The sequence below is a fragment of the Synchiropus splendidus genome, chromosome 5, assembly GCF_027744825.2.
Source record: "Synchiropus splendidus isolate RoL2022-P1 chromosome 5, RoL_Sspl_1.0, whole genome shotgun sequence".
Taxonomy (NCBI): domain Eukaryota; kingdom Metazoa; phylum Chordata; class Actinopteri; order Syngnathiformes; family Callionymidae; genus Synchiropus; species Synchiropus splendidus.
This window is the reverse complement of record NC_071338.1, coordinates 23674189-23700345: the sequence shown is the minus strand read 5'-3', so window position 1 is coordinate 23700345 and position 26157 is coordinate 23674189. Positions and strand designations below refer to the sequence as shown.

Sequence of the window (26157 nt, the reverse complement as noted above, 5' to 3'; positions counted from 1 at the left end):
AAACTGCAGGGTGTCCACAAGATGGCGAGCTCATTGTAAGCACCGATTGACCCAAGGGGGGTTCTTTTCTTTTGTTTCACCAAGATGGGATAGATGGGCAAAACCCAAACAGACAATCACACACTTGGATATCTACATCTGAAACAAATGCAGGTTTGGGAAAACGGAGCACAAGCATGCACAAGCGACCTCTGTGTGACTGCGAGGACTCTGGCGTGAGAGTGCAGTGGTGTGTGAAGTCCTTGGCTGGGACGGGCCGATCACACGTAAATTGCTGATTGAATACGAGCGTCGCTGCTTCAGAGTGAAGCTCCATTTGCAGAACAATCCCCTCGCATCATTTTCACCCTTGCTGGACAAGGCCATTACATCACCAGACAATGAAAAAAAAAATCAGTGTGTCAAATTGAAGTGGCAGTGAATCACAGAGTCAGTGTAGTTTTTGTTGCTCATAAGTACATTGGTAATGAGCTTGTCTGCAATGATAAATAAGATTAAATCCCATGGAGCACTTGTCTATTAGTCTGAGCCACGGCAAAGGGGAACTGCGTCTTCAGGAGAGCAGCTGGTCCAAACCTGTGCCAAATGTAAATATGCATATTGATAAATCCACAGAGACCACTGCTGAGAGCCAATCGGCTTGAACCAATGAGCTCGCAAAGTAATTTCAGTGGGACTGAGGAGGACCATCGGTGAGGCCCTCGGACCACAATGTTTTGTGGCCACTCGACATCAGTCACGTAGACTTTGAGTAAAGGGGACACAATAATGGGAGAATCAGGAAGTGGAGACACCAAAGAGGAACCAAGAGCCGCAGCTTTTCTATTCAGTCCTTTGGTTGATGTATAAATGTAGACTTAAATCTGTGCTCTTGGCACTATTACACTGTCAGATCTTAAACATTTGCTTTTGATGTGAGCTCCTAGAAAAAATGCTACAGATGGCAGCTGCACAAATCATCATAAATATAGTACAAGTGCAACTACAAATTGATCTAATTTTCGCAAAATAAAAAGCCACACATATTTTTGGAAATGTTACATTTTCTTACAAGATACCACCTCAAACATGAATATTCATTCATTTTCACATGTATCGCTTTTATAAATCTGATTCGAATATTGTTTTGAATCCTTGCAAGGACTAAGCATTCACATATACATATATATTGTATGGAGGAATAAAGGTTGGATGTGACAAGTGGATTTGAAGTGAACGAAGACAAGGCAGGTGCACAAACATGACAGCCAACTGCTAATTCCATTGTTCTAGTCAATTCATTTCTGCTCTAAGTGGTTAATAGGATCCAGACGTTGCAAGAAGAATACATTTAATCCACCTCCAGAGCACATGTCAATCTCACAGAGCACAGGCCCACATACCATTACACAACAGCCTTAATCTGTTGGATTTACAACTGCAACGGCACCACACACAAACTGTCTCACACAGACACGTACCAGGTATCATGTCTAAGAGCACAACAGGCTCACTTGGACTCTTGATCCTGTGATACCTGCAGTGAAAGACGCCAACAAAACCTGACATGTAGCTCTGTGGATGGACACCAGGGATAACTAGTGCGCTTAAGAGACAGGGCCACACAGATGCTGCTCCAGGATGGAGACAAAGACTCGCTCATCTAGTAAAATAGAAGACGCAGGGCACTGCAACGGAGGTGAATTCTGATGTGCCAAGATGGTGATTTGATTAATTGGGCTGCTTCTGACCCGAACAGATTTCTCTTGACACAGATGCACCCAGCAGATGAGACCGTCTGCTCACGGAAGGGAATGCTGCTCTAATTAAAAAAGGAGTCAGTAACACCGACATGCATTTGCAATTGAATATAGTCACAGATTGGCAGTAAATTGGACGACAGTAATTCATGTACTAGCATCAATACTTTGGGTTTTTTTTTAAATATGAACTTTGGGCTATTGCCTGTGGATGTTAGAGGATTGTGCAGACTAGCTAATGTGACTGATTCACTCCCAGTGTGACTCATTTGGACCCAGTAAGCAAGACCCGAGGAAATTCAACTTCACCACTGCTTCTTTGTCAAAAGTTCTTACTCTGGATGACTTGTTAATGTGTCTAAAGCTATGGTCTCAACTCTAAACAAAGAGCTTCATCCTTTAAGCGGGTACAAGTTGAAATATCTCTGAGGTTTGCTCATGAGTGAGGCAAGTATGGAGCGTCAGATCAAAGCTGAGGAATTGGAGCGGAGTGGAGTGGAAAGCATAACTAACAAATATGCCAGTTGAAAACACAACTCAACAGACTTTCAGTTTAAATTCAAGATTAATAAAAGACTTGACATGTACAGACGGATTGATTTTAATTGGTTTTCATTCCAGATTTTATTTGTTAATTTTAATTTTTAATTTCTGAGATTTGCAACTCAGAATTCACAAGTTTTACATACCGGAACAGAATACCATTGATCAATGATGTCTGCACGGAATGTCCTGAATAAAAATAAGAATCTGTTATATTTACACTAAAGCACAGTAAAGTCCAGTAAAAGTCCAGTCAAGTACCAAAACAAAAAGCATTTCATATGAAAACAGCATTTTTTTAGAAGGTACAAGAAAAGTCAAACAAACAAATCAGAGCACATGACACACAATTTCAGTTTTGAGGTGACGACTCTGGGACTAGAATACTAACTTGGCATTTCTTAACTGACTCATAAGTGAAGATAACTTTTAGGTGAAGATACTCGAACAGTCGATAGATAAAATTTAAAATGTCAATTAAACAGACTAAAGATGACTCAACTTTCAATTAATGGCAAAAGCATGGCAAACATTTTGTACCTAAACTTAAAGGAAGCGAGAGGAACAGTGGCAAACACTGCTTACAATGTTATGTTTTTGAACTTTTTAGGTTAAACTAAAGGATGTTCTTGACATGAAGTATGCATTAATGGTCACTCTGGTATGGATACAATCTTCAACATTTAGAACTGATGCAGAATGTGTGATTAATTTGCCATTAATCGTGAGCTAGCACACATATAGTGTGATTCATTGAGATTGAAACTTTAATCAATTGACAGCACTTGTAGATACACGAACACACTCGCACTGGAGGGCCCTCAGGTATTATACACTCGCACACAGTTGCATTTCCAGGACATATAAAACTGAATGAACTAGAGCGAATCTAAAGCAGGCAAATGGAACTCACCAAACACACACACACGCACACACTATTACGTAACGTCACACAGTTCAGCACAGATGGTGCCATCAGCTGCTGGAGGTGTGAGTCCCTCATGTTGAGTGGTGATGTCACAAACCATCACGGCGGCTCACTCTCCATATGATAATATCGTAACATCCATTTAGAGTCTCGCGGACCACAGAAAAGTCCACAGATAAGATGTCAACCAAGGAGTAGAACATCATGAAAATATTGCATTAAGTGATGCAGAATGTTGGAAAATAAAGGCACATAAGAAATCAATATTATGACATGAGTAAAGTTACCAAAAGTAGCTTCAAGAGTTTGCGGTCAAGGACGTTTTTTTCCCTGCAACTCTCCGGACCACATCACAGAGTGGTGGACCTCCTTTTATGGCCCGGTCCTCCCTTCAGAGCTGGTTTCAATTTAACTTCACTCATAAAGACACAGAAAGCTCTCCATGAGGAGACAGGAAAAAAAACAACTCCCAGAAGTTCTACCAACTGCCAGTAAAATCTGCTCTTTAACACCAAGTGATGTCTCCAACACAAAAGAGCTAAATGGCTTTTTAATGTGTAATAAACAAGGCTACTTTAAAGTACATATGTAAAGGAATGTAGTAAAAATGAACTGTGGGTTTTGGATGCTACTTCTAAGAGAATATTATTTGGTAGACTTTAAATATTTAGCATCTAAAATGAACATAAATAATTAAAGGATCTAGATTGCCTCCATATTCATTTGCTGAATCATCATGTTCTTGGATGTTCAGTCAAAGATCATGTTTATTTGTTTTGTGATATTTGCTGACATTCTTTTTGGAGTCATTCTTTTCATTCTGACGGCTAAAAACATAAAAAGAGAAACTTACTTCTGCAAAGTTAGTTAACCTTAGCTGCGTTTTTTAAACTGAGTCACAATTTTTGTTTATCCAAATGAAAGAAAAATTCCAATTGGAATTTGGAATCATCTGTTCATTAAAATTAACATATTTTCAATCATATTGGATCAATTAGAATCTTCACAAAAGTACAACCTACGATAAAAAAACAGTCGGCAAACATCTAGCTTGAATTGGACCTGACAATGCCCAATTCGAGATTTGTCACAGTAGAATCACAAGTACATTTAGGCCAACCGATAAGACATTAAAACATAAAAATGTGTTTGAAAAGACTTTTCCGGATTAACAGACGAGACGGTGAGTAATCATGCACTAAACTCGGAGGGAAGTAATACTTCCGATGGTTAGGTAACATGAACATTATTACATAAGAAGCGGTGAAATGCGCTTAGCCAAATCTCCATCAAATCATCCGCAGAGAAAAAGGGTTTTGGTTACAAGACATTTTGGATCTCAATGGATCTCTTTTTAAAGATAAGCACTCACATTATCAAACGTATTTAACAAAGTGGAAACATCGAAACAAGCGGATACCATAACACATCACAGTATAATTACAGTGTTATATATAGACTCTTGTGTCAAAGGAGACTGTCCTTTGTGAAATGGTTCCTCATGACTCATTGGGCTTCATGTGACTCAAGGTTGGGCTTGGTATGACTAAAGCTGTGGTGAAGACACTTGTAAAAGCATTGTTTTTACCCTGAAGTATGATGTCATGACTACTGAAGCCGTTGGTGACTAGTTTAAGAGTTGATTGTAGATGACTATGTTGACAAATTGTTGCAGCCCTATTCCACACTTGTACAGGTATAACTGTGCAGAACAACTCACAAAATGTATTAAAACTAAGAGTGAAAATGATGCACTTGAAATCAAAAGCCCATGCTTCCAATCTCAATCTTAAATACAGGAATGTATAAATATAACACTGGACACCACTTTCAACCGATTGTGACGAGAAGCCAGACCTAATTTATCTTGATAATGTTTCATTAGGAAGCAACATCAAATCAATATGGCTGAATCTTCCAAAGCATCGCACTCTCATTGCAGAAAGTGACTTGGACTGGAAGTGCACGAGACGAGATTCTTGAGCTCCAATTTCAAATCCACTTATATCAATGGCTTTTTGCCATTATAAACCTCTGCTTTATAACTGCCATGAAACTAAAGAACCTTCCTTCCTGGACGTATGGCCACATCTCAGTCATCATTTTCCATATCAACTGGAAATGTAGCGTCTCGTCTGCACTGATTTATTACAGTTCCACATCAAAAGGAAAAGTACACTCTAACTTCCACACTACACTACATTAGTTGCAACTACACAGAATTATCGACATGCGTTTTCTATGCACTCTTTGGATGACAATATATTTTATTCTATTAAATACATACTGAACACTTTGAAAAAAAAGACATTGCACCAGGCACATCCACAACAAGCATTTACATATTTGATGAAGATCTATACAAGGAGTTTAGTATCAGAAACGTGGCCATAACCAATATTGCTCGGACCTCTGACGGCCCCTGTGAAAGCAGCAATGCCATCCTGGGTAACCCTAACCAAGCTAGCATCAGAGGGGCTCATAAAAACTCACCAGAAGTCTAAAATAGCAAATATCAAAAGTGAAGCCAGACTATAACCAAGTTTGTCATTCCTGTGAACAAAATTTTATCTCCACAGATCAACTCCCCATCCCTCAGCTATTTTCAGAGGAACGTTCAGGGATGGTGGAGTAAATATAGTTGAGAGCAGTCAGTTGTCATTCATCGTTACTGTAGTTATGAACTATTGAAGCTGAACTAAACGAAGCGGCACAGATGCAGCTTTGACATAAAGAATTCAAGAAGGTCATTGTTACTGTAATTTGCTCTCGGAGCGTGTACCCGCCCCCTCCCTCTGTTGCTGCTGCTGAGAGCTGATAACACCACTTAATGTGATGCTTACGAGACGCTGCAATTCCACTTTGCTGCGGTGCAATACAAGAGCGCTCATCATGAAAGTGACACGAGCAGAAGGCTGTGCGTCTGCTAATGGCGTCATTGTCACTTGAGGTTGATGGTAAAGAGGAAATCATTTTTGTTCTTATTGTTCCTTTAAGAAACAAGTATGCAAAGAAGTAAGACATTAGCATCTGCTTCACATTTGTGTTATGACGCTCATTTGAGAGCAGGGGTATAAAGAAAAAACAGAGTAAGGCCTCCATTACTACTTCATAAAAATTGTAGGAAGTTGAAAGATAACATGCTTCTCATTTGTCAATCTACTTAGTCAGCAATTCAGCACTGATATAGAAGCTGACTTCTTCTGGATCACATGAATCAGTGTACGCCTAGTGCCTGATGCATAGCAATAAACTGTTCATCCAAATTTCAATTTAGCAGCTAATGCACTGTCAAATCGGTAATTGCCAAAACCCACCTTTGCCTCTCTGACATAAGCCAGTCAGCCGGAGAAATTAGTATTGTAATGAGATGCTCAGCCATCTGGATTCATGTGTTTATATGCAGAAAAGAAGTGGCTCTACTCCAGGTCGCTACAGATGACCGAGTTCCGAGCACCAAACCAATGGTTCCTTGACAGTCCTCCCATGTTCATGACCATCACAAAATAGAAAATGTTGATTTGACTTGCCCCTAAAACACATCCACCAAGTCATGACAGCCACCATGGCTAGCATTCACCTCATCGACGACATATTCTCTGCCTGGAGGAGACAACATCATCCAACTCAAAGGTATTGACTCCCATTCTCGTTCTACCCTCACATTGTATTGTGTAAGGATAAAAACATAAAAAAACAAAAAAGGCATTCTCCAATGTCGACAAATAAAGACCAATTGGAAGCAAATTTTGGTCAAATAAGATTTTCAATGTGAAAACATTTCCAACACGAGATGAAGTGGTTGTAAAATACCTAATTCTATTTTATGCATACTTTTCTCACACAATGGCGGTTGATCGATCAAATTAAAGGTTTATAATTCATTAATCATGATTCATTAATTTGATATTTTTTTAAATGTTTCACACAAGAATGATCAAATCTAAGTTCGAGAAAATATGATCTTCAACATCAGTGGAAATGCAACTTTTTTCTGCTACTATCTTGTTTTTTGTTTTTGTTTTTTAAGTTTTTTTAAACCTAACTTTTCCAGCCATTAGCACAATCTCATTTGGCGTCCTCCATGTGGATATTTTTAGTTATGACATCACATTGTGTCATGTGGTGCATCTGGATGAGGTGGAGAAAAAACCTTTAGCTGTAATTATTTCATTGAAATTAACTCACTAAAAATGAAGCCATAATTGTCTTCAATCAAAATACCTGTAGTGCCACTTCGTAAAAAGATCAAATAAAATATGGGTAATGCAAGTAAACCAAAAAGGAAACTGGTATGAATAAGTAACTGAATCACCAAGCGGTTAATTAAAATAATACAAAAATAAATTACAATGAAGTTAAATATACAAATACATTTTTTTATTCAATGTATCAGTGTAGTAGTTTCTTTGGGCTCATGATGCCAAATCGAGTCAATCCAGCAGGACTTGTTTACAGTAACTATTCAGTAACTAATGGATATCAGCAATTGTTCCATCAGTGAAAGGAAACACACACACTGGCCATTAGACCAAGGATGGCTCATGCTGTGCAGCACAGAAAGGAGAGAAAAGACGAGTAGATTCAGGGGCCGCGGGCTGCACACAGAACTGGTGGACTCTGAGCCCAGGACATGTCAGCGTGAGTCACTTTGCTGAAGCTCATGCGCGGTGACTACATGGGCCCTTTTCCGCTGTTTCACATTGAACACAGGATATGTATTTTTAAACCTTTATCTAAGACACACATTTTCCACGTGGATGGGGGCTGATGAAGAGTTTTTACCGAGGTGATAACTTCAGTTTTGGGTGAAGCAGGTCAAATATAAAGAATCTCATCCAACCAGTCTCAATCATAAATTATGTATCTTGACTACTACTGATCTGAAAGTGACCCTTGATACATTATTCACTATTTTTTAGCTGGATTTTTCCAAGTGCTTTCCTCTGGAAACGTTGGACCTCTCCCTTTCTACCTTTCAAAATGTGAGCGTTCACGTGTCCTTAAATTATTCAGCGAAGGCGACAGTCTTCCCGTCACAGTGATAAATATTACTGAAGTTTAATTTTTAATGAGATAAAAATGCATCACATAAGTCGTTCTCCGTCTGCTAACAGCAAGTAAACTTCTATCAGAGGCATTATTGAAAATCTGTTAATGTGTGTGTCTGTGAGAGAAAGAGCAGGATATCCTGACACACACAATACACTTTTCACTCTGCCACATAGTTTCTCCATTGTGCCAGAGGACAGAGCACTTGTTCACCGCTCTCAGTCAATACTACTCTTTTTTAAAAAGCAACACACAATATCGACACACCATGAAGGCTGTCATTGCTCTTTCGCTCACTGTCACTGTCACTGTCAAACACACAAGACGGGTCTATGCATGAATTCTAAATGGCTAAAAATACACAACCTCCCTGTCACCCAGACAGGCGTCGTCTCCCCCCACAGTACATCTTATTTCACCATGTCTCTGTAGCTCAAAGGCAGCTCTAGTATCAAAAACTCAAATCATGTTTGAATAGAGACATTCATTTTCAGTCAGAAAGGGAGTTTGAGTCGCTGAACTGTGGAATGCCTTTATATGTATGGAAAAAAGTGGGCTGAAAAGTGAAACATAAAATCTGCAAGCCACATTTATAAAATTAGCAAAATGATTTGTATTAAGATATTTCTTCAACAATGCACAGACAAATGGAACCAGCCGCCCATGTACTATTAATAAGATATTACTATTGTTTTTGCCACTTGGTCTGTCTGTTACTAACTAATCAACTTTGTGAGAAAATGATGTTCAAACTAGACTATTTTATTAGTTTTATTATTTTTTATTAGTAGGTACTGGATGAGCCAGTCATAATTCATATAAGTGAGGAACAGCGATCAATAGAGGTGTCAATCAAAACCAGCTCACAGTGAAGGTGGAGCAGCGGATTGAGTCAGTGTTGTGCAACATTCACCCTCAGATATCATCATCACTACATAAACAATCACTGTATAACTGTTTTCTAACTTCCCACATCAATGCAACTTCAGAAATCAGTTTCTATTGTTGTTGATGTTGTGCATGTGTCAGTTGTGCATCCGGGTATGTATATAAGTGTTATCTCAATATGCATACACAGGTTTTCATATCATAGAGGTATGGCTGTTGCCATAGTAACCATGTCTGTGTTTACCTCTACTACAGTTGTGTGTGGGTTAATAAAGTTTTCATGTCCATAGATGGTTTTGCCAACATTCCGACGACAATCCCACTCTTTAAACAACCACATTTTAACATGAAAACTTGAAAGCTTGGCGTGTGTGTACTTGTTCATTCTGTGTTTAGATATAGATGATATATTGCGGAACAACGGTGAAAAGTAAAATATGTATTAGTTTCCACCAGAAAAATCAAAGGACATTTGTGAGATGTTTTGACTTTCGGCATGAGCTATAACACTACTAATAATTTGTAGAGTAATATGAAGCAGATTTTTACTTTTTGCCAAAAGGGAACTCTTGATTCAGATTTGCTGATTGTCAGTACTAAATTCACATTTTAATTTTAATGCATATACAGTTGCAGTTTCATATACTGTAGTACAGCATAGACAGCAATGTTCCTCAATAAAATATTTTTACAGCCAAGTACATGGTGTTACGCATAGTGTTAAATTACCAATTGCGATTTATTCAATTTCTTACTATCTTCATTAATAAACTACAAACACAAATCGATGAAAAATACGTCTTACATGTCTGACTAAAGAAAAGGAATAAATACAGTAAGCGGCAAATATATATTTAATAATATCTATGTTGCACTTCTTGATTTAAGCTTTTTTTAAATATGCATATAAATGTACATTTTCTTCATCTCACGTATGTTCCAGGGGGCCTGAATTACCCCCTAGGGTTACGTGTACCCCCATTTTAGGACCACTGGTCTAGCTGACGCCTTTCAAAGATAATCAGCAAATCAAGATTTGATCTCTATTCTCCATTAGAACCTAAAGAGCCCTGGAGCTCCACTCCTGACAGTTTTATATGCACGACTGCATTTGGCCTACTAAGTTCAAACACGTTGTTTTTTTGCTATTCAGTATTAGACTTCCATGCCTTTTAGGTTTCTTGATGGTCTGACAAGGGACCAGCTTGCATTCTTGTCCCTGTTTCGGTTCTCATGGCTCTATTGAAGTGAGATTGCAAAGGACAAAAATAGCATGAGGATATAAAACAAGATAAAAGACATCAATAGGGTTCAGATGGGGATCACCCTCCACGATAGATCAAACCCAAAACATGTAAACAAACGTCCTGAGCAATGTGCAAATGGAATGAGTGTTGTTCAGTGTGTGTGTGGGTGAGTCACCTGGGCCATGGTGTTCAGCGGGAACTGGTGCTTCTCCTGCTCCGGAGCATGGCTTGATGGGAATCCTCAGTTTCTCGGGGCTTCAATGGACAAGCTCTTGACTTCACACACACCGTGGTGTCGCTTGTGCATTTCCCACGATCACACACATCCCGGCGTCCTCCTCCTCTTCCTCCTCCTGTGTGTGACAGTGTTGTCCTCTGACACGCTCCCTCTTCAGGAGCAGTCCCCTCGTGATCCTCCTCTTCCTTTATCTCACTTCAACCCTGGTGCTTTATTCTGCCGTCTCCACACGAGAACAGTGCATCGCATGTGTACAGCTAGCATGTATGGCTTAAACAGACACACACACCGCCTCACTGCTGCTGCTTCTCCCCTCTTGCTCTCTCTGTCTGCCACCCCTCCTCCCAACCCCTCCTGCTTGTTTCCCTCCCTCACTGTACACAGCATTAGAGTGAAGAGGACGAGAGGAAGGATCAGAGGGATATAGTGTGTGTGTGTCTGTGAGTGTGTGTGCGCGCCATGTGACCTGATGGTGTAGTAGGATTCCCCCAGCAGCTGTCACACTCATTCCTTCACGGTGCTTCTCAAAGAGCTCTGTAGTCTCCTGCTGACACTGGAGGTGAACTGTCAATGAAGCACAGAGAACAAGGATTTAGTGTGGACTGAAATGAACCGAAACTTCTTTATTATGAATGTAATAAGCATTTGACAGAACTTAGAAATATGATTTATTGTGTCTTCAAATGCTTTGTTAACAGCAATCAGTGCTGCTTCACATTAACAATGTTGACTGGGATCTTATACTAGGATGTGCTCCAATATCACAGGAAACCATGAACCAAAGCCACAAAGATTTGAAGAATACAGCTCCCAACCCCCCAAAACATCTCCATTTTGTTAGATATATACAAGACAGTCGAACTTCTTGTTTCCTGTCAGAAACACAAACAGAAGGAGCAATATGGAAATAATAGAAAATAAGAGAAAACCATGAAGAAAGCCTCCAAAAAGTCTAATGGCAGCGTTACCCAGTTTTTAAATATACCAGAAATTGTAAAATAATTGAATAGATAAATGAAAATGTATGAATGCAACATGTAACGCAACGTGTTGGGGTGCAATAAATATGATTATTTTGTCAGATTAATCGGCAGAATGCTCTTTATAGACACATTGATCGTGTAAACTTGTATTAACCCAACACTGTATTTATATATGAACATGGTGAGCCACTATGTCAATGTACCTCTGCAAACTCTACCAGTCAGATGGATAAACTCAATGAGAATATTTTCACGAGATCTTTTTTTCTTCATAAAAAAGTCCATCAGTACTTATCCACTTTTTAACACAATGCACTACATTAAATACAGAGAGCGGTGCTGTTAATTTTGTTTTTCAATATTGCTGAGGCATATATCATGATAACTACAAAAGAACTGAACTGAACATTAACAGTATCATTTATAAAACGTTTAAAAACACAAGGACATCCAAACACTGTAATGATATATTTGAGGAATGAAAAATATAGTGTTTAAAAAGGTGTAGCTGCATTGTATAGACTAACAAATACCAATGCTTTTGGTTTATTGTCAACAATAAAAAACTAAATTCTTGACGGTTTCACTGTACTGAAAGTAAGGTATCCATAATGTAGAAATTTTATATAATGGTTATACAAATGTCAAATGTAATTACAATGTACCAGAGGAGGTTGAAATAAAGATTCATTCATTCATTCAATGTGTCTGTTCTCAACATTATTGGTATTAACATCAACAAATAACAGAGACTGTGTGTTCAACACTAAACAAAAAGTAAACAACCGTCACAAAATCAAAACAGTAGTCCTGCCATCCACACACTGTAGAATGCATGGGTTGTTTTTTCCACGACATTCAGATGAAAACAGAAGTATGGTAAAGGGCATCTTTGTGTTTGAAATTCATGTCATAACTGCAGCTCCTAGGAAATAACAACAGCAGCCAATAAACGGACATAATGGAATCGGAACTGTTTGGTATTAAATGTGCACAGTAGCCTCTCTGATGGACTTTTGACTTGTTCAAAACTATCAACTATTAATAAACAATGAACACTTTGAAAGACAATCCTAGATAGACGACAGAGAGGAGACATGTTCTTGCCCAAAATCACACCCACATGTTCACACAGAAGAGGAATGAGGAAAAGGACATCCTGTGGTCTTTCCTCTGAGCTGTATAGCTGGAAACCCCCCCACAACAACAGGAATGGGAAGGCTGGTTTAACCACATCAACCCACCTCATTCACTTGACCAATGCCACACACCACTTCGGCATGGGTGGCAGTTTTACTCTCACAAGACCACGGAATGTGTTCGTTAGGATCATGTGCATGATCACTGTGAGACTGATATGAGTGTCAACAACGTATCCTTGTCAAGCAGGGGTCATAACATGCTGGGCCTCCATCATCGCTCATGAAACTGACTTCATGGAGTTTGTTTAGAGGAGAGAAACTGTAAAAGATCAATGGTGCCATCTAGTGTTCAGTACAAGTAAATACGGTCCAGGTCTGATTTGACAACATTTAAGAAGAGAAAATGAAACATCATTGTCTGTATAGATAAACAAATAAAAATTCTTTATCGGCACTTGAATTGTGTCTCATAGTTGCTGGAGTAGCTCCCATATTTTCATAAATTCAAACATTAACAAACACACTTAATCCACACACATTTGAGACATTTTAAAAGTTCAAAACTATTATGTATAAGAAATGTATTTTTCCACGTTCTTTTGTCCTGCAAAGTTAAAGTTACAATGTGGACTGCACTGAAGGACAGCTTTCATCCATCGTGAACAGCAAGCAGAAAATTACAAAATAAAGTTGTAGTTCATGCTGCAATTCAGGCTCCGGCACCACATGGGGGGATAAAATCTTCATTATATCTGATACAGGTTCTGGAGATGGACCTGAGCGATAAAACATAAATCCTAATAAACATTTTTTAGTCTCGCTTTCGACAACACAGGTGCATCCTTTCATGAGAACATTTCCAACTTGAGCATCGGCTGATGCCTAATAAAAGGTAGAAGCGGGGCTACTTTTCTATAAATAGAAAATATATAGTCTATAATTTACCTTTTTGAAGAAAAACGTTGTTTCAAATCACCCGAACTTTTATTTTGGGAATATCAATCAAGCTGGCTTTCTTCTTCTTTGTCTTTAATGGCGGATTGCATACAATCGTAAAGAGCCAAAGCGCCATCTACCGTAAAATATAAGCATCGGCATGACGTTTGGATACAACGTTGACTACAAAACTTCGAAACGTTAATCCCTCGACGTGAATGTCTCTAATGCTTTTTTCACGCCACACAAATCCTCACTCAAGACCTGTCAGACATTCCTCAGCAAATGTTAACGTATAATGTTGTCTTTGGTAGATGCAATGGGAATTAACGCCACATGGGGGACTGGGCTGTTTGCTTTTCATGTGTCGTGCTCTGTATTGAAAAATATTTCTAACATGTGTAATCCCCCGTCTTGAATGAGAAAGAGATCTGTAAACAGACCAGTGAATTACAGGAGTCCAAAATACGCACACATTATTATATGCAGCAACCATGTGACTGTTTTGTTTCATCTGAACCTTAAGTTAAGTATATATGGTTGTAAAGGGAAATAATTAATTAAGCTAAAGCTCCAAAGTGATATCGCTGTGCTTTGCAAGTTGAATAAATTGCTTGGGGAATGCACGTGTGGATTGGGTAACTTGCTTGGGAACTGGACGGGGCAAGATGACCGCGCCACACAAGACAGATGAAAACTGTTACGCGTCAACACCCCGGGAGGAAACAGGTGGCTGAGGAGGAGAGCCGCGCTTAATACGAATATCAAAGACTGACTGTTGATGTGGGAAAATACCAGAGGAAGCTGCCCAGAAGAAACACCGCCTCAGCAAGAAGTATAAAGAAGAAATGTAGTCATCTCGATGTGTGCTTCTGCCAGTGTCTGGCCTGTAAGTCACAACTCTCGTTGTGCAGCAGACTCTACCTGGAGAAGAGCCCGGATCTGTATAGGCCTGGAGAAATTGTCTTAGGTCCTGGCGAGGACATTTGGTGATTGTGAATAAACGCAGTTTGTGGAAACGTGGACTCCTGATCATTGAGAACTACCTGGAACAACGAACACGATTGGTAGGATTAGATATTCTCGGTTAATGTTAGGATCAACTGAAGGATGAGAATATTTTCCTACAGGTTGCCACCTGAATATGTAATATATGGATATATAGGACTAGGACAAGTAACTTTACACACTTTTATGAACCAGAGCAACCATGTCACAACTCTGACTGCTGCTACAAGAAATGCATGAGATAAATGATGTAGTTGTGTACAGGCCCTCTATTGACAAGATATTTGGGGATCATGTTTCTCCAGGTGGTGAGCAGTCACAACAATCCATGTTGAACCAGCAGGTTTGTCGTCCCTCCCCTGGTTTGTTCAAGCTTTACAGTGAGGACCACTGCCCATCATCCCTGTGGAGACACACCAGTAGAATGGAGTATAAAAGCCCAGAGAGTGGAGAGAGGACATCAAGCTTCCAGGAGTCTCCACAGACACCAGAAGATGATGAAGATGTCTCTCTCCGTCAGCCTGCTGCTGCTCCTGCTCCCCCTCTGTCAGGCTCATCCTCTCCAGCAGGAAGCAGCTGAAGATGAGGAGCTTGGTATGGACATCAGCACCAGGATTCTCACCACCAACAACGGCTCTCAAGAGATCCTGCTGGAAGGAGACTTGTTGACTCCCAGAACCAGAAACGCCATGACCTGCTGGTACCAGAGCTGCCTGTGGAAGAAGAACTCAGCCGGTCATGTGACCATCCCCTACACAGTGAGCGCTCAGTTCAACAGCTATGAGAGGCAGAAGATGGAGAGGGCCATGCAGGCCTTCCACAGCAGCACCTGCCTGCGCTTCGTTCCCCGTCAGAGGGAGTACGACTACATCAGCATCGAGAACAGAGCCGGCTGCTTCTCTTCTCTGGGCAGAGTTGGAGGAGGACAGGTTCTGTCTCTCAACAGGCAGGGCTGCCTCTATCACGGCATCATTCAGCACGAGATCCTGCACGCTCTGGGCTTCCAGCACGAGCAAACCAGGAGTGACCGGGACCAGTACGTCAGGATCAACTGGGAGAACATCAACCCTCAGATGGCCTACAACTTCTACAAGCAGACCACCAACAACCTCAACACTCCCTACGACTACACCTCCATCATGCACTACGGAAGAACCGCCTTCTCCATCCAGTACGGCAGGGACTCCATCACCCCCATCCCTGACCCCAACGTCCAGATCGGTCAGAGGCAGGGACTGTCCTACTGGGACATCAGGAGGATCAACCTGCTCTATGGATGCTGAGCACACTCAACACACAGGTGACAACATGCCTCGAACCCACAAGTGATTAGTGAACAGTGTTGTCCCTGAAGAAGATGGAATGTGATGTGTTCTGATGTCTGGTGGTTGGAAATAAATAATCATGAAAGTAACTAATATGTGTGAACAATGTATCCTTCTCTGTGTCACTCATTCTTGCTGCTCCTTTTAAAGTTCAGCTCAATTTTGAACACAGGATGAAATCAAAAAACAACATTTGACTGAGATAAAAATGTCTTACCTTTGAAAATAAATTATTACAAGAAAAATACAGCAAAAAATAAAAGAAAAAGCAAATAAAAAGCGTCATGAGAATGACTTTTAAGAAGTATTGTGATTAAACCTACACTTTTTTACTAAATATGGTGAAAATTAAATTTGTAAAAATCTCTGATGGCAACTTTGCATTGGAATGCATGAAGAGAAAACGACTCTACTAAATGCCAGAAATGGTTTCGTAAGTCACTGTCAGAGAAACATTACCAGTGACACCTAGTCATGAGGGGGCGCTGGTGCAATGTCCCACACCTCAGAGCACCTGCCGTTTGGAAAATATATTCGTACAAGTAAAATAACATTTCACTTATCAATTTTTATTCATGATCAATATTCATTACTGTTTTGAGTAAGACAACATTCAGAGTCCACTACAACATGTCACATATAAGATCTAAACCACTGTATTCTGGAGGAAACGGTTCCTGTTCCTTTCTTACTGCTAGTGGGCCACTGAAAAATGTGCCCCTTCGCCAGAGCAGCTGAGCTAATCTCAAGCATGAAATGGTCACATGCAAGATTTTCTTTTTTTTTACTAGATGTCACTGAACATGATGTTCATTTGCATATCTTGAATACACATTTTTAAGCTGATAGTTGTAATGAACCACAAATAATGAGTTTAAATGGGAGAGTACTTTAAAAATACCTCCAAATCAAGTCAGTTTAATCATCAAGAGTGTTTCTGTTTCAGAATCGATGCAAAGATGACATGAAACTGTAAGGTGTTAAGATTATATTAAGTGTGATTTTTCTCAACACGAGACATTTCTCAGCTCAGCTCTGTGAACGAAAATGTGTCAGTGCTGTAGGACACTTCAGTTTGTGGTCATTTATAGAAGTTACAGCGTACATTTAATTGATTGACATGAGTTTTGTTCAACTTTTTTGGTTGAGCACTTCTGAAGAATGATTTCCACATTCAGCCACTTTTTTTTCTGCAAGTCTCCTTTGACTCTAGAGTTTAAAAAAATATTTTGTAATGTAACGTTGCTACACAATTCAGTCCAGAGTGTCATCTTATTTGAGGAATAAAATTAGAATAGTAGAAATCACTTTTACACAGAATGAAAAAAAATCTTCCTTTTTGTCTCAAATTAGGAAACATCAGTGCTGAATGAAATGAGAGGGAAAACATGTCCTGAGTGATGGAATGGAGGCACAAAGTGGAACATACTTTTATCATCAACAACTTGTCTCAACAGTTGAACATAACCTGTCATGTCGCCATAAAACCTTCAGTGACATGTGACAGTGTGAAGACCGAGCCCAGATCATCTAAGAAGAATGTAGGAGTATAGATAAGATGTGGATCATGTTTCTCGAGGTGATCAGGAGTTACAACAAGCCATGTTGAACCAGCAGGTTTGTTGTCCCTCCCCTGGTTTGTTCAGGCTTTACAGTGAGGACCACTGCCCATCATCCCTGTGTAGACACACCTGTAGAATGGAGTATAAAAGCCCAGAGAGAAGAGAGAGGGCATCAAGCTTCCAGGAGTCTCCACAGACACCAGAAGATGATGAAGATGTCTCTCTCCGTCAGCCTGCTGCTGCTCCTGCTCCCCCTCTGTCAGGCTCATCCTCTCCAGCAGGAAGCAGCTGAAGATGAGGATCTTGGTATGGACATCAGCACCAGGATTCTCACCACCAACAACGGCTCTCAAGAGATCCTGCTGGAAGGGGACTTGTTGACTCCCAGAACCAGAAACGCCATGACCTGCTGGTACCAGAGCTGCCTGTGGAAGAAGAACTCAGCCGGTCATGTGACCATCCCCTTCACAGTGAGCGCTCAGTTCAACAGCTATGAGAGGCAGAAGATGGAGAGGGCCATGCAGGCCTTCCACAGCAGCACCTGCCTGCGCTTCGTCCCCCGTCAGAGGGAGTACGACTACATCAGCATCGAGAACAGAGCCGGCTGCTTCTCTTCTCTGGGCAGAGTTGGAGGAGGACAGGTTCTGTCTCTCAACAGGCAGGGCTGCCTCTATCACGGCATCATCCAGCACGAGATCCTGCACGCTCTGGGCTTCCAGCACGAGCAGACCAGGAGTGACCGGGACCAGTACGTCAGGATCAACTGGGAGAACATCAACCCTCAGATGGCCTACAACTTCTACAAGCAGACCACCAACAACCTCAACACTCCCTACGACTACACCTCCATCATGCACTACGGAAGAACCGCCTTCTCCATCCAGTACGGCAGGGACTCCATCACCCCCATCCCTGACCCCAACGTCCAGATCGGTCAGAGGCAGGGACTGTCCTACTGGGACATCAGGAGGATCAACCTGCTCTATGGATGCTGAGCACACTCAACACACAGAAGACAACATGCCTCGAACCCACAAGTGATTAGTGAACAGTGTTGTCCCTGAAGAAGATGGAATGTGATGTGTTCTGATGTCTGGTGGTTGGAAATAAATAATCATGAAAGTAACTAATATGTGTGAACAATGTATCCTTCTCTGTGTCACTCATTGTTGCAGCTCCTTTTAAAGTTCAGCATGATATTAAACACAGGATGAAATCAAAAAACAAGATTTCACTGAGATAAAAATGTCTTACCTTTGAAAATAAATTCTGACAAGATAAATCGAGCAAAAAATACAGCAAAATACAAATAAAAAAGCATCATGAGAATGACTTTTAAGAAGTATTGTGATTTAACCTACACTTTTTGACTAAATATGGTGAAAATTACATTTGTAAAAATCTCTGATGGCAACTTTGCATTGGAATGCATGAAGAGAAACTACTCTACTAAATGCCAGAAATGGTTTCGTAAGTCACTGTCAGAGAAACATTACCAGTGACACCTAGTCATGAGGGGGCGCTGGAGCAATGTCCCACACCTCAGAGCACCTGCCGTTTGGAAAATATATTCGTACAAGTAAAATAACATTTCACTTATCAATTTTTATTCATGATCAATATTCATTACTGTTTTGAGTAAGAGAACATTCAGAGTCCACTACAACATGTCACATATAAGATCTAAACCACTGTATTCTGGAGGAAACGGTTCCTGTTCCTTTCTTACTGCGAGTGGGCCACTGAAAAATGTGCTCCTTCGCCAGAGCAGCTGAGCTAATCTCAAGCATGAAATGGTCACGTACCACCAAAATGTATCCAAGATCTGTTGCCTGACTGGAACTTATCTGCAGTGCTCCAAGTTTTATGAGAAGAACACTCATTTTTCAGCGAACAAGAATTGATCATTGTTTCTTTAGACTGCCTGTAAAGAGAACTTTTTAACAGAACAGTACTATTCCAATATTTGTGTTAAACTATATGTTCTGTGATGTTTGAATGTGAATCTTGGTCAGACCACCTCCAAGATTATTTTTTTTACAAGATGTCACTGAACATGACATTCATTTGCATATCTTGAATACACACATTTAAGCTTATAGTTGTAATCAAGCACAAATAATGAAATTAAATAGGAGACTACTTTAAAAATATGGCCAAATCAAATCAGTTTAATCATCATGACTATTTCCATTAAGAATTGATGGAAAGATGACATGAAACTGTAAGGAGTTAAGATTATATTAAGTGTGATTTTTCTCAACACGAGACATTTCTCAGCTCAGCTCTGTGAACGAAAATGTGTCAGTGCTGTAGGAAACTTCAGTTTGTGATCATTTATAGAAGTTGCAGCCTCCATTTAATTGATCGGCATTAGTTTTGTCCAACTTTTTTGTTGAGCACTTCTGAAGAACGATTTCCACATTCAGCCACTTTTTTTCTGGAAGTCTCCTTTAACTCTAGAGTTTAAAAAATTATTTTGTAATGTAACGTTGCTACACAATTCAGTCCAGAGTGCCATCTTATTTGAGGAATAAAATTAGAATAGAACAAATTCACTTTTACACAGAATGAAAAAAAAAAGATCTTCCTTTCTGTCTCAAATTCAGAAACGTCTGTGTCTAATGAAATGAGAGGGAAAACATATCCTGAGTGATGGAATGGAGCCGCAAAGTGGAAAATACTTTTATCATCAACAACTTGTCTCAACAGTTGAACAAAACCCGTCATGTCGCCATAAAACCTTCAGTGACATTAGACGGTGGGAAGACTGAGCCCAGATCATATGAGAATAATGTAGTAGTATAGAGAAGATGTGGATCATGTTTCTCCAGGTGGTGAGCAGTCACAACAATCTATGTTGAACCAGCAGGTTTGTTGTCCCTCCCCTGGTTTGTTCAGGCTTTACAGTGAGGACCACTGCCCATCATCCCTGTGTAGACACACCTGTAGAATGGAGTATAAAAGCCCAGAGAGAAGAGAGAGGGCATCAAGCTTCCAGGAGTCTCCACAGACACCAGAAGATGATGAAGATGTCTCTCTCTGTCAGCCTGCTGCTGCTCCTGCTCCCCCTCTGTCAGGCTCATCCTCTCCAGCAGGAAGCAGCTGAAGATGAGGATCTTGGTGTGGACATCAGCACCAGGATTCTCACCACCAACAATGGCTCTCAAGAGATTCTGCTGGAAGGAGACTTGTTGACTCCCAGAACCAGAAACGCCATGACCTGCTGGTACCAGAGCTGCCTGTGGAAGAAGAACTCAGCCGGTCATGTGACCATCCCCTTCACAGTGAGCGCTCAGTTCAACAGCTATGAGAGGCAGAAGATGGAGAGGGCCATGCAGGCCTTCCACAGCAGCACCTGCCTGCGCTTCGTCCCCCGTCAGAGGGAGTACGACTACATCAGCATCGAGAACAGAGCCGGCTGCTTCTCTTCTCTGGGCAGAGTTGGAGGAGGACAGGTTCTGTCTCTCAACAGGCAGGGCTGCCTCTATCACGGCATCATCCAGCACGAGATCCTGCACGCTCTGGGCTTCCAGCACGAGCAGACCAGGAGTGACCGGGACCAGTACGTCAGGATCAACTGGGAGAACATCAACCCTCAGATGGCCTACAACTTCTACAAGCAGAACACCAACAACCTCAACACTCCCTACGACTACACCTCCATCATGCACTACGGAAGAACCGCCTTCTCCATCCAGTACGGCAGGGACTCCATCACCCCCATCCCTGACCCCAACGTCCAGATCGGTCAGAGGCAGGGACTGTCCTACTGGGACAATAGGAGGATCAACCTGCTCTATGGATGCTGAGCACACTCACTGACGCTGTCAGAAGTTAACCAGTGTGCAAATTGTTGAACTGGGCTGAAAGGGCTCTGTTTATGTTGCTTCCATTAAACTTCTCAAGCAAATCACTTTCTACTGTCTTCAATAATGTTTTTTCTTCTAGTTCTAACCTTGACTCATAGAATCAGATGCCTATTATTTTTTTCTCCTAGTCTCCTATCCTAGAGGATAATTAAATTGTTTTTCCTGACAATATCCAATTTGACATGAAGCAGCCTTTTCTACTTCTCTCAGAATTCCCCAGCTATCATTGGATGGTGGAATTGTATTGTCATACATGAGGGTGAAATTCAAATGAAAATAGCAGAATAGGTCTCTTACCACTGATAGTGAAGGCTCCCCCAAAGTGGCATTGTGTTTCTGTGCAATCGTGCAAAATAAAAAATAAATAACATCTTCATTGAAAGTTGAAATACAAATGTCAGTGTACTTATTGTATGAAAAATTACATATGTAGATAGTGCCACATGCATGGCAAAAAAAAGAAAATAGTGAAAAACTGATGAAAAAAATATTTTTTTTTACCACATTTTAGTTGTATTTGGATGTTACTGCAACATGCCTATTTCGAACTTTTTCAGGAAACTCACCCTCATAAAAATACTCATGATGAGTTTGGCAAATAACACATACTTCACCACTGATGAACTATCTGGATCCTTCTGTAATTTATTTTTTTGGCTCTTCATCACCGCAGGTTCTCTTGTCGTTAGTAACCTGGTGTCAAGTGAAAGTCAGAGAACATGGAAACTCATTATTTGCATGCAGTTTATTATCATGATTATTATTGCGCGTAAATTTATGTTTGTTATTCTTTAATATGCTGCTCTGAATAAAGGACATTCTCAACTCCATGCCATTATCTTCTTAGTTTTATTAGCTTCAGCAACACGACTCCGTAATCATCATCATCACTTAACAAAGCCTGGGTTCAGGCTACAAGCCTTGTCACAAAATGAATTTAATTATCCTGTAACACTTTATTTGAAGTTTTGGGAATGTGATAACTGTTATTTTAGAATTTGGAGGGGGGAAAAAACATCTCTTTATATGGGTGAGGGTTAGGACAAGAAGAAAAAACAGAAAGTGATTTACTTGAGGAGTTTATTGGCAGCACCATAAACAGAGCCCTTTCAGCCCACTTCAACAATTTGCACACTGGTTAACTTCTGACAGCGACAGTGAGTGTGCTCAGCATCCATAGAGCAGGTTGATCCTCCTGATGTCCCAGTAGGACAGTCCCTGCCTCTGACCGATCTGGACGTTGGGGTCAGGGATGGGGGTGATGGAGTCCCTGCCGTACTGGATGGAGAAGGCGGTTCTTCCGTAGTGCATGATGGAGGTGTAGTCGTAGGGAGTGTTGAGGTTGTTGGTGGTCTGCTTGTAGAAGTTGTAGGCCATCTGAGGGTTGATGTTCTCCCAGTTGATCCTGACGTACTGGTCCCGGTCACTCCTGGTCTGCTCGTGCTGGAAGCCCAGAGCGTGCAGGATCTCGTGCTGGATGATGCCGTGATAGAGGCAGCCCTGCCTGTTGAGAGACAGAACCTGTCCTCCTCCAACTCTGCCCAGAGAAGAGAAGCAGCCGGCTCTGTTCTCGATGCTGATGTAGTCGTACTCCCTCTGACGGGGGACGAAGCGCAGGCAGGTGCTGCTGTGGAAGGCCTGCATGGCCCTCTCCATCTTCTGCCTCTCATAGCTGTTGAACTGAGCGCTCACTGTGAAGGGGATGGTCACATGACCGGCTGAGTTCTTCTTCCACAGGCAGCTCTGGTACCAGCAGGTCATGGCGTTTCTGGTTCTGGGAGTCAACAAGTCTCCTTCCAGCAGAATCTCTTGAGAGCCGTTGTTGGTGGTGAGAATCCTGGTGCTGATGTCCACACCAAGATCCTCACCTTCAGCTGCTTCCTGCTGGAGAGGATGAGCCTGACAGAGGGGGAGCAGGAGCAGCAGCAGGCTGACGGAGAGAGACATCTTCATCATCTTCTGGTGTCTGTGGAGACTCCTGGAAGCTTGATGCACTCTCTCTTCTCTCTGGGCTTTTATACTCCATTCTACTGGTGTGTCTACACAGGGATGATGGGCAGTGGTCCTCACTGTAAAGCCTGAACAAACCAGGGGAGGGACAACAAACCTGCTGGTTCAACATGGCTTGTTGTAACTCCTGATCACCTGGAGAAACATGATCCACATCTTATCTATACTCCTACATTCTTCTTAGATGATCTGGGCTCGGTCTTCACACTGTCACATGTCACTGAAGGTTTTATGGCGACATGACAGGTTATGTTCAACTGTTGAGACAAGTTGTTGATGATAAAAGTATTTTCCACTTTGTGCCTCCATTCCATCACTCAGGACATGTTTTCCCTCTCATTTCATTCAGCACTGATGTTTCCTAATTTGAGACAAAAAGGAAAATTTTTTTTCATTCTATGTAAAAGTGATTTCTACTATTCTAATTTTATTCCTCAAATAAGATGACACTCTGGACTGAAATGTGTAGCAACGTTACATTACAAAATATTTTTTTTAACTCTAGAGTTAAAGGAGACTTGCAGAAAAAAAGTGGCTGAATGTGGAAATCATTCTTCAGAAGTGCTCAACCAAAAAAGTTGAACAAAACTCATGTCAATCAATTAAATGTACGCTGTAACTTCTATAAATGACCACAAACTGAAGTGTCCTACAGCACTGACACATTTTCGTTCACAGAGCTGAGCTGAGAAATGTCTCGTGTTGAGAAAAATCACACTTAATATAATCTTAACTCCTTACAGTTTCATGTCATCTTTGCATCGATTCTGAAACAGAAACACTCTTGATGATTAAACTGACTTGATTTGGAGGTATTTTTAAAGTACTCTCCCATTTAAACTCATTATTTGTGGTTCATTACAACTATCAGCTTAAAAATGTGTATTCAAGATATGCAAATGAACATCATGTTCAGTGACATCTAGTAAAAAAAAAGAAAATCTTGCATGGGACCATTTCATGCTTGAGATTAGCTCAGCTGCTCTGGCGAAGGGGCACATTTTTCAGTGGCCCACTCGCAGAAAGAAAGGAACAGGAACTGTTTCCTCCAGAATACAGTGGTTTAGATCTTATATGTGACATGTTGTAGTGGACTCTGAATGTTCTCTTACTCAAAACAGTAATGAATATTGATCATGAATAAAAATTGATAAGTGAAATGTTATTTTACTTGTACGAATATATTCGTACAAGTTATTTTCAAAGGTAAGATATTTTTATCTCAGTCAAATGTTGTTTTTTGATTTCATCCTGTGTTCAAAATTGGGCTGAACTTTAAAAGGAGCAGCAAGAATGACTGACACAGAGAAGGATACATTGTTCACACATATTAGTTACTTTCATGATTATTTATTTCCAACCACCAGACATCAGAACACATCACATTCCATCTTCTTCAGGGACAACACTGTTCACTAATCATTTGTGGGTTTGAGGCATGTTGTCTTCTGTGTGTTGAGTGTGCTCAGCATCCATAGAGCAGGTTGATCCTCCTGATGTCCCAGTAGGACAGTCCCTGCCTCTGACCGATCTGGACGTTGGGGTCAGGGATGGGGGTGATGGAGTCCCTGCCGTACTGGATGGAGAAGGCGGTTCTTCCGTAGTGCATGATGGAGGTGTAGTCGTAGGGAGTGTTGAGGTTGTTGGTGGTCTGCTTGTAGAAGTTGTAGGCCATCTGAGGGTTGATGTTCTCCCAGTTGATCCTGACGTACTGGTCCCGGTCACTCCTGGTCTGCTCGTGCTGGAAGCCCAGAGCGTGCAGGATCTCGTGCTGGATGATGCCGTGATAGAGGCAGCCCTGCCTGTTGAGAGACAGAACCTGTCCTCCTCCAACTCTGCCCAGAGAAGAGAAGCAGCCGGCTCTGTTCTCGATGCTGATGTAGTCGTACTCCCTCTGACGGGGAACGAAGCGCAGGCAGGTGCTGCTGTGGAAGGCCTGCATGGCCCTCTCCATCTTCTGCCTCTCATAGCTGTTGAACTGAGCGCTCACTGTGAAGGGGATGGTCACATGACCGGCTGAGTTCTTCTTCCACAGGCAGCTCTGGTACCAGCAGGTCATGGCGTTTCTGGTTCTGGGAGTCAACAAGTCTCCTTCCAGCAGAATCTCTTGAGAGCCGTTGTTGGTGGTGAGAATCCTGGTGCTGATGTCCACACCAAGCTCCTCATCTTCAGCTGCTTCCTGCTGGAGAGGATGAGCCTGACAGAGGGGGAGCAGGAGCAGCAGCAGGCTGACGGAGAGAGACATCTTCATCATCTTCTGGTGTCTGTGGAGACTCCTGGAAGCTTGATGCCCTCTCTCTTCTCTCTGGGCTTTTATACTCCATTCTACTGGTGTGTCTACACAGGGATGATGGGCAGTGGTCCTCACTGTAAAGCCTGAACAAACCAGGGGAGGGACGACAAACCTGCTGGTTCAACATGGATTGTTGTGACTGCTCGTCATTTGGAGAAACGTGACCTGCTGTTGTTTTTTACCGATTAATCCTTGACAATTGAAAATCTAAAAACTTGCTACATTTCTGTTACTGGATTTCAGTATTTTCTGTAATTTAGTTTTTTTTTGTATCGTACCCCTTCCTCTCATTAATTTTAAAAGAGATAATTTTTTGTTGATGAAAGAAGTTCATACACATCATACACTTATCGTATTTAACTTTTCGGCTTATGTAGCAAGAGGGTCATTG

The 26157-nt window shown here is 41.2% G+C and overlaps 6 protein-coding genes across 6 annotated transcripts in view; 3 read left to right on the top strand and 3 right to left on the bottom strand.

Moving 5' to 3' along the window:
- The window catches only part of LOC128758475 (rho GTPase-activating protein 23-like), a 52823-nt gene extending 39003 nt beyond the window's left edge, over positions 1–13820 (bottom strand). Inside the window, exons 1-2 of the mRNA XM_053864434.1 lie at positions 13706–13820; positions 10573–11199 (exon numbers count right to left, since the gene is read on the bottom strand). Of these exons, the coding sequence (XP_053720409.1) occupies positions 10573–10581 (9 nt within the window). The 5' untranslated portion in view covers positions 10582–11199; positions 13706–13820. The remainder of the gene's footprint in view (positions 1–10572; positions 11200–13705) is intronic.
- Positions 13821–15165: 1345 nt separating this feature from the next.
- LOC128758477 (high choriolytic enzyme 1-like) lies at positions 15166–15987 on the top strand. Its single transcript, XM_053864436.1, has one exon. It carries the CDS (start codon positions 15199–15201, stop codon positions 15985–15987), a length of 789 nt encoding a protein of 262 aa, XP_053720411.1. The 5' UTR covers positions 15166–15198.
- Positions 15988–17764: 1777 nt separating this feature from the next.
- Positions 17765–18586, top strand: LOC128758478 (high choriolytic enzyme 1-like). Its single transcript, XM_053864437.1, has one exon. The coding sequence runs from the start codon at positions 17798–17800 to the stop codon at positions 18584–18586; it is 789 nt and encodes a 262-aa protein (XP_053720412.1). The 5' UTR covers positions 17765–17797.
- Positions 18587–20581: 1995 nt separating this feature from the next.
- On the top strand, positions 20582–21403 carry LOC128758732 (high choriolytic enzyme 1-like). The gene has a single exon (XM_053865006.1). It carries the CDS (start codon positions 20615–20617, stop codon positions 21401–21403), a length of 789 nt encoding a protein of 262 aa, XP_053720981.1. The 5' UTR covers positions 20582–20614.
- Positions 21404–22630: 1227 nt separating this feature from the next.
- LOC128758523 (high choriolytic enzyme 1-like) lies at positions 22631–23434 on the bottom strand. The gene has a single exon (XM_053864548.1). It carries the CDS (start codon positions 23417–23419, stop codon positions 22631–22633), a length of 789 nt encoding a protein of 262 aa, XP_053720523.1. The 5' UTR covers positions 23420–23434.
- A 1504-nt stretch (positions 23435–24938) lies between these two features.
- LOC128758522 (high choriolytic enzyme 1-like) lies at positions 24939–25760 on the bottom strand. The gene has a single exon (XM_053864547.1). It carries the CDS (start codon positions 25725–25727, stop codon positions 24939–24941), a length of 789 nt encoding a protein of 262 aa, XP_053720522.1. The 5' UTR covers positions 25728–25760.
- Positions 25761–26157: the final 397 nt, after the last annotated feature.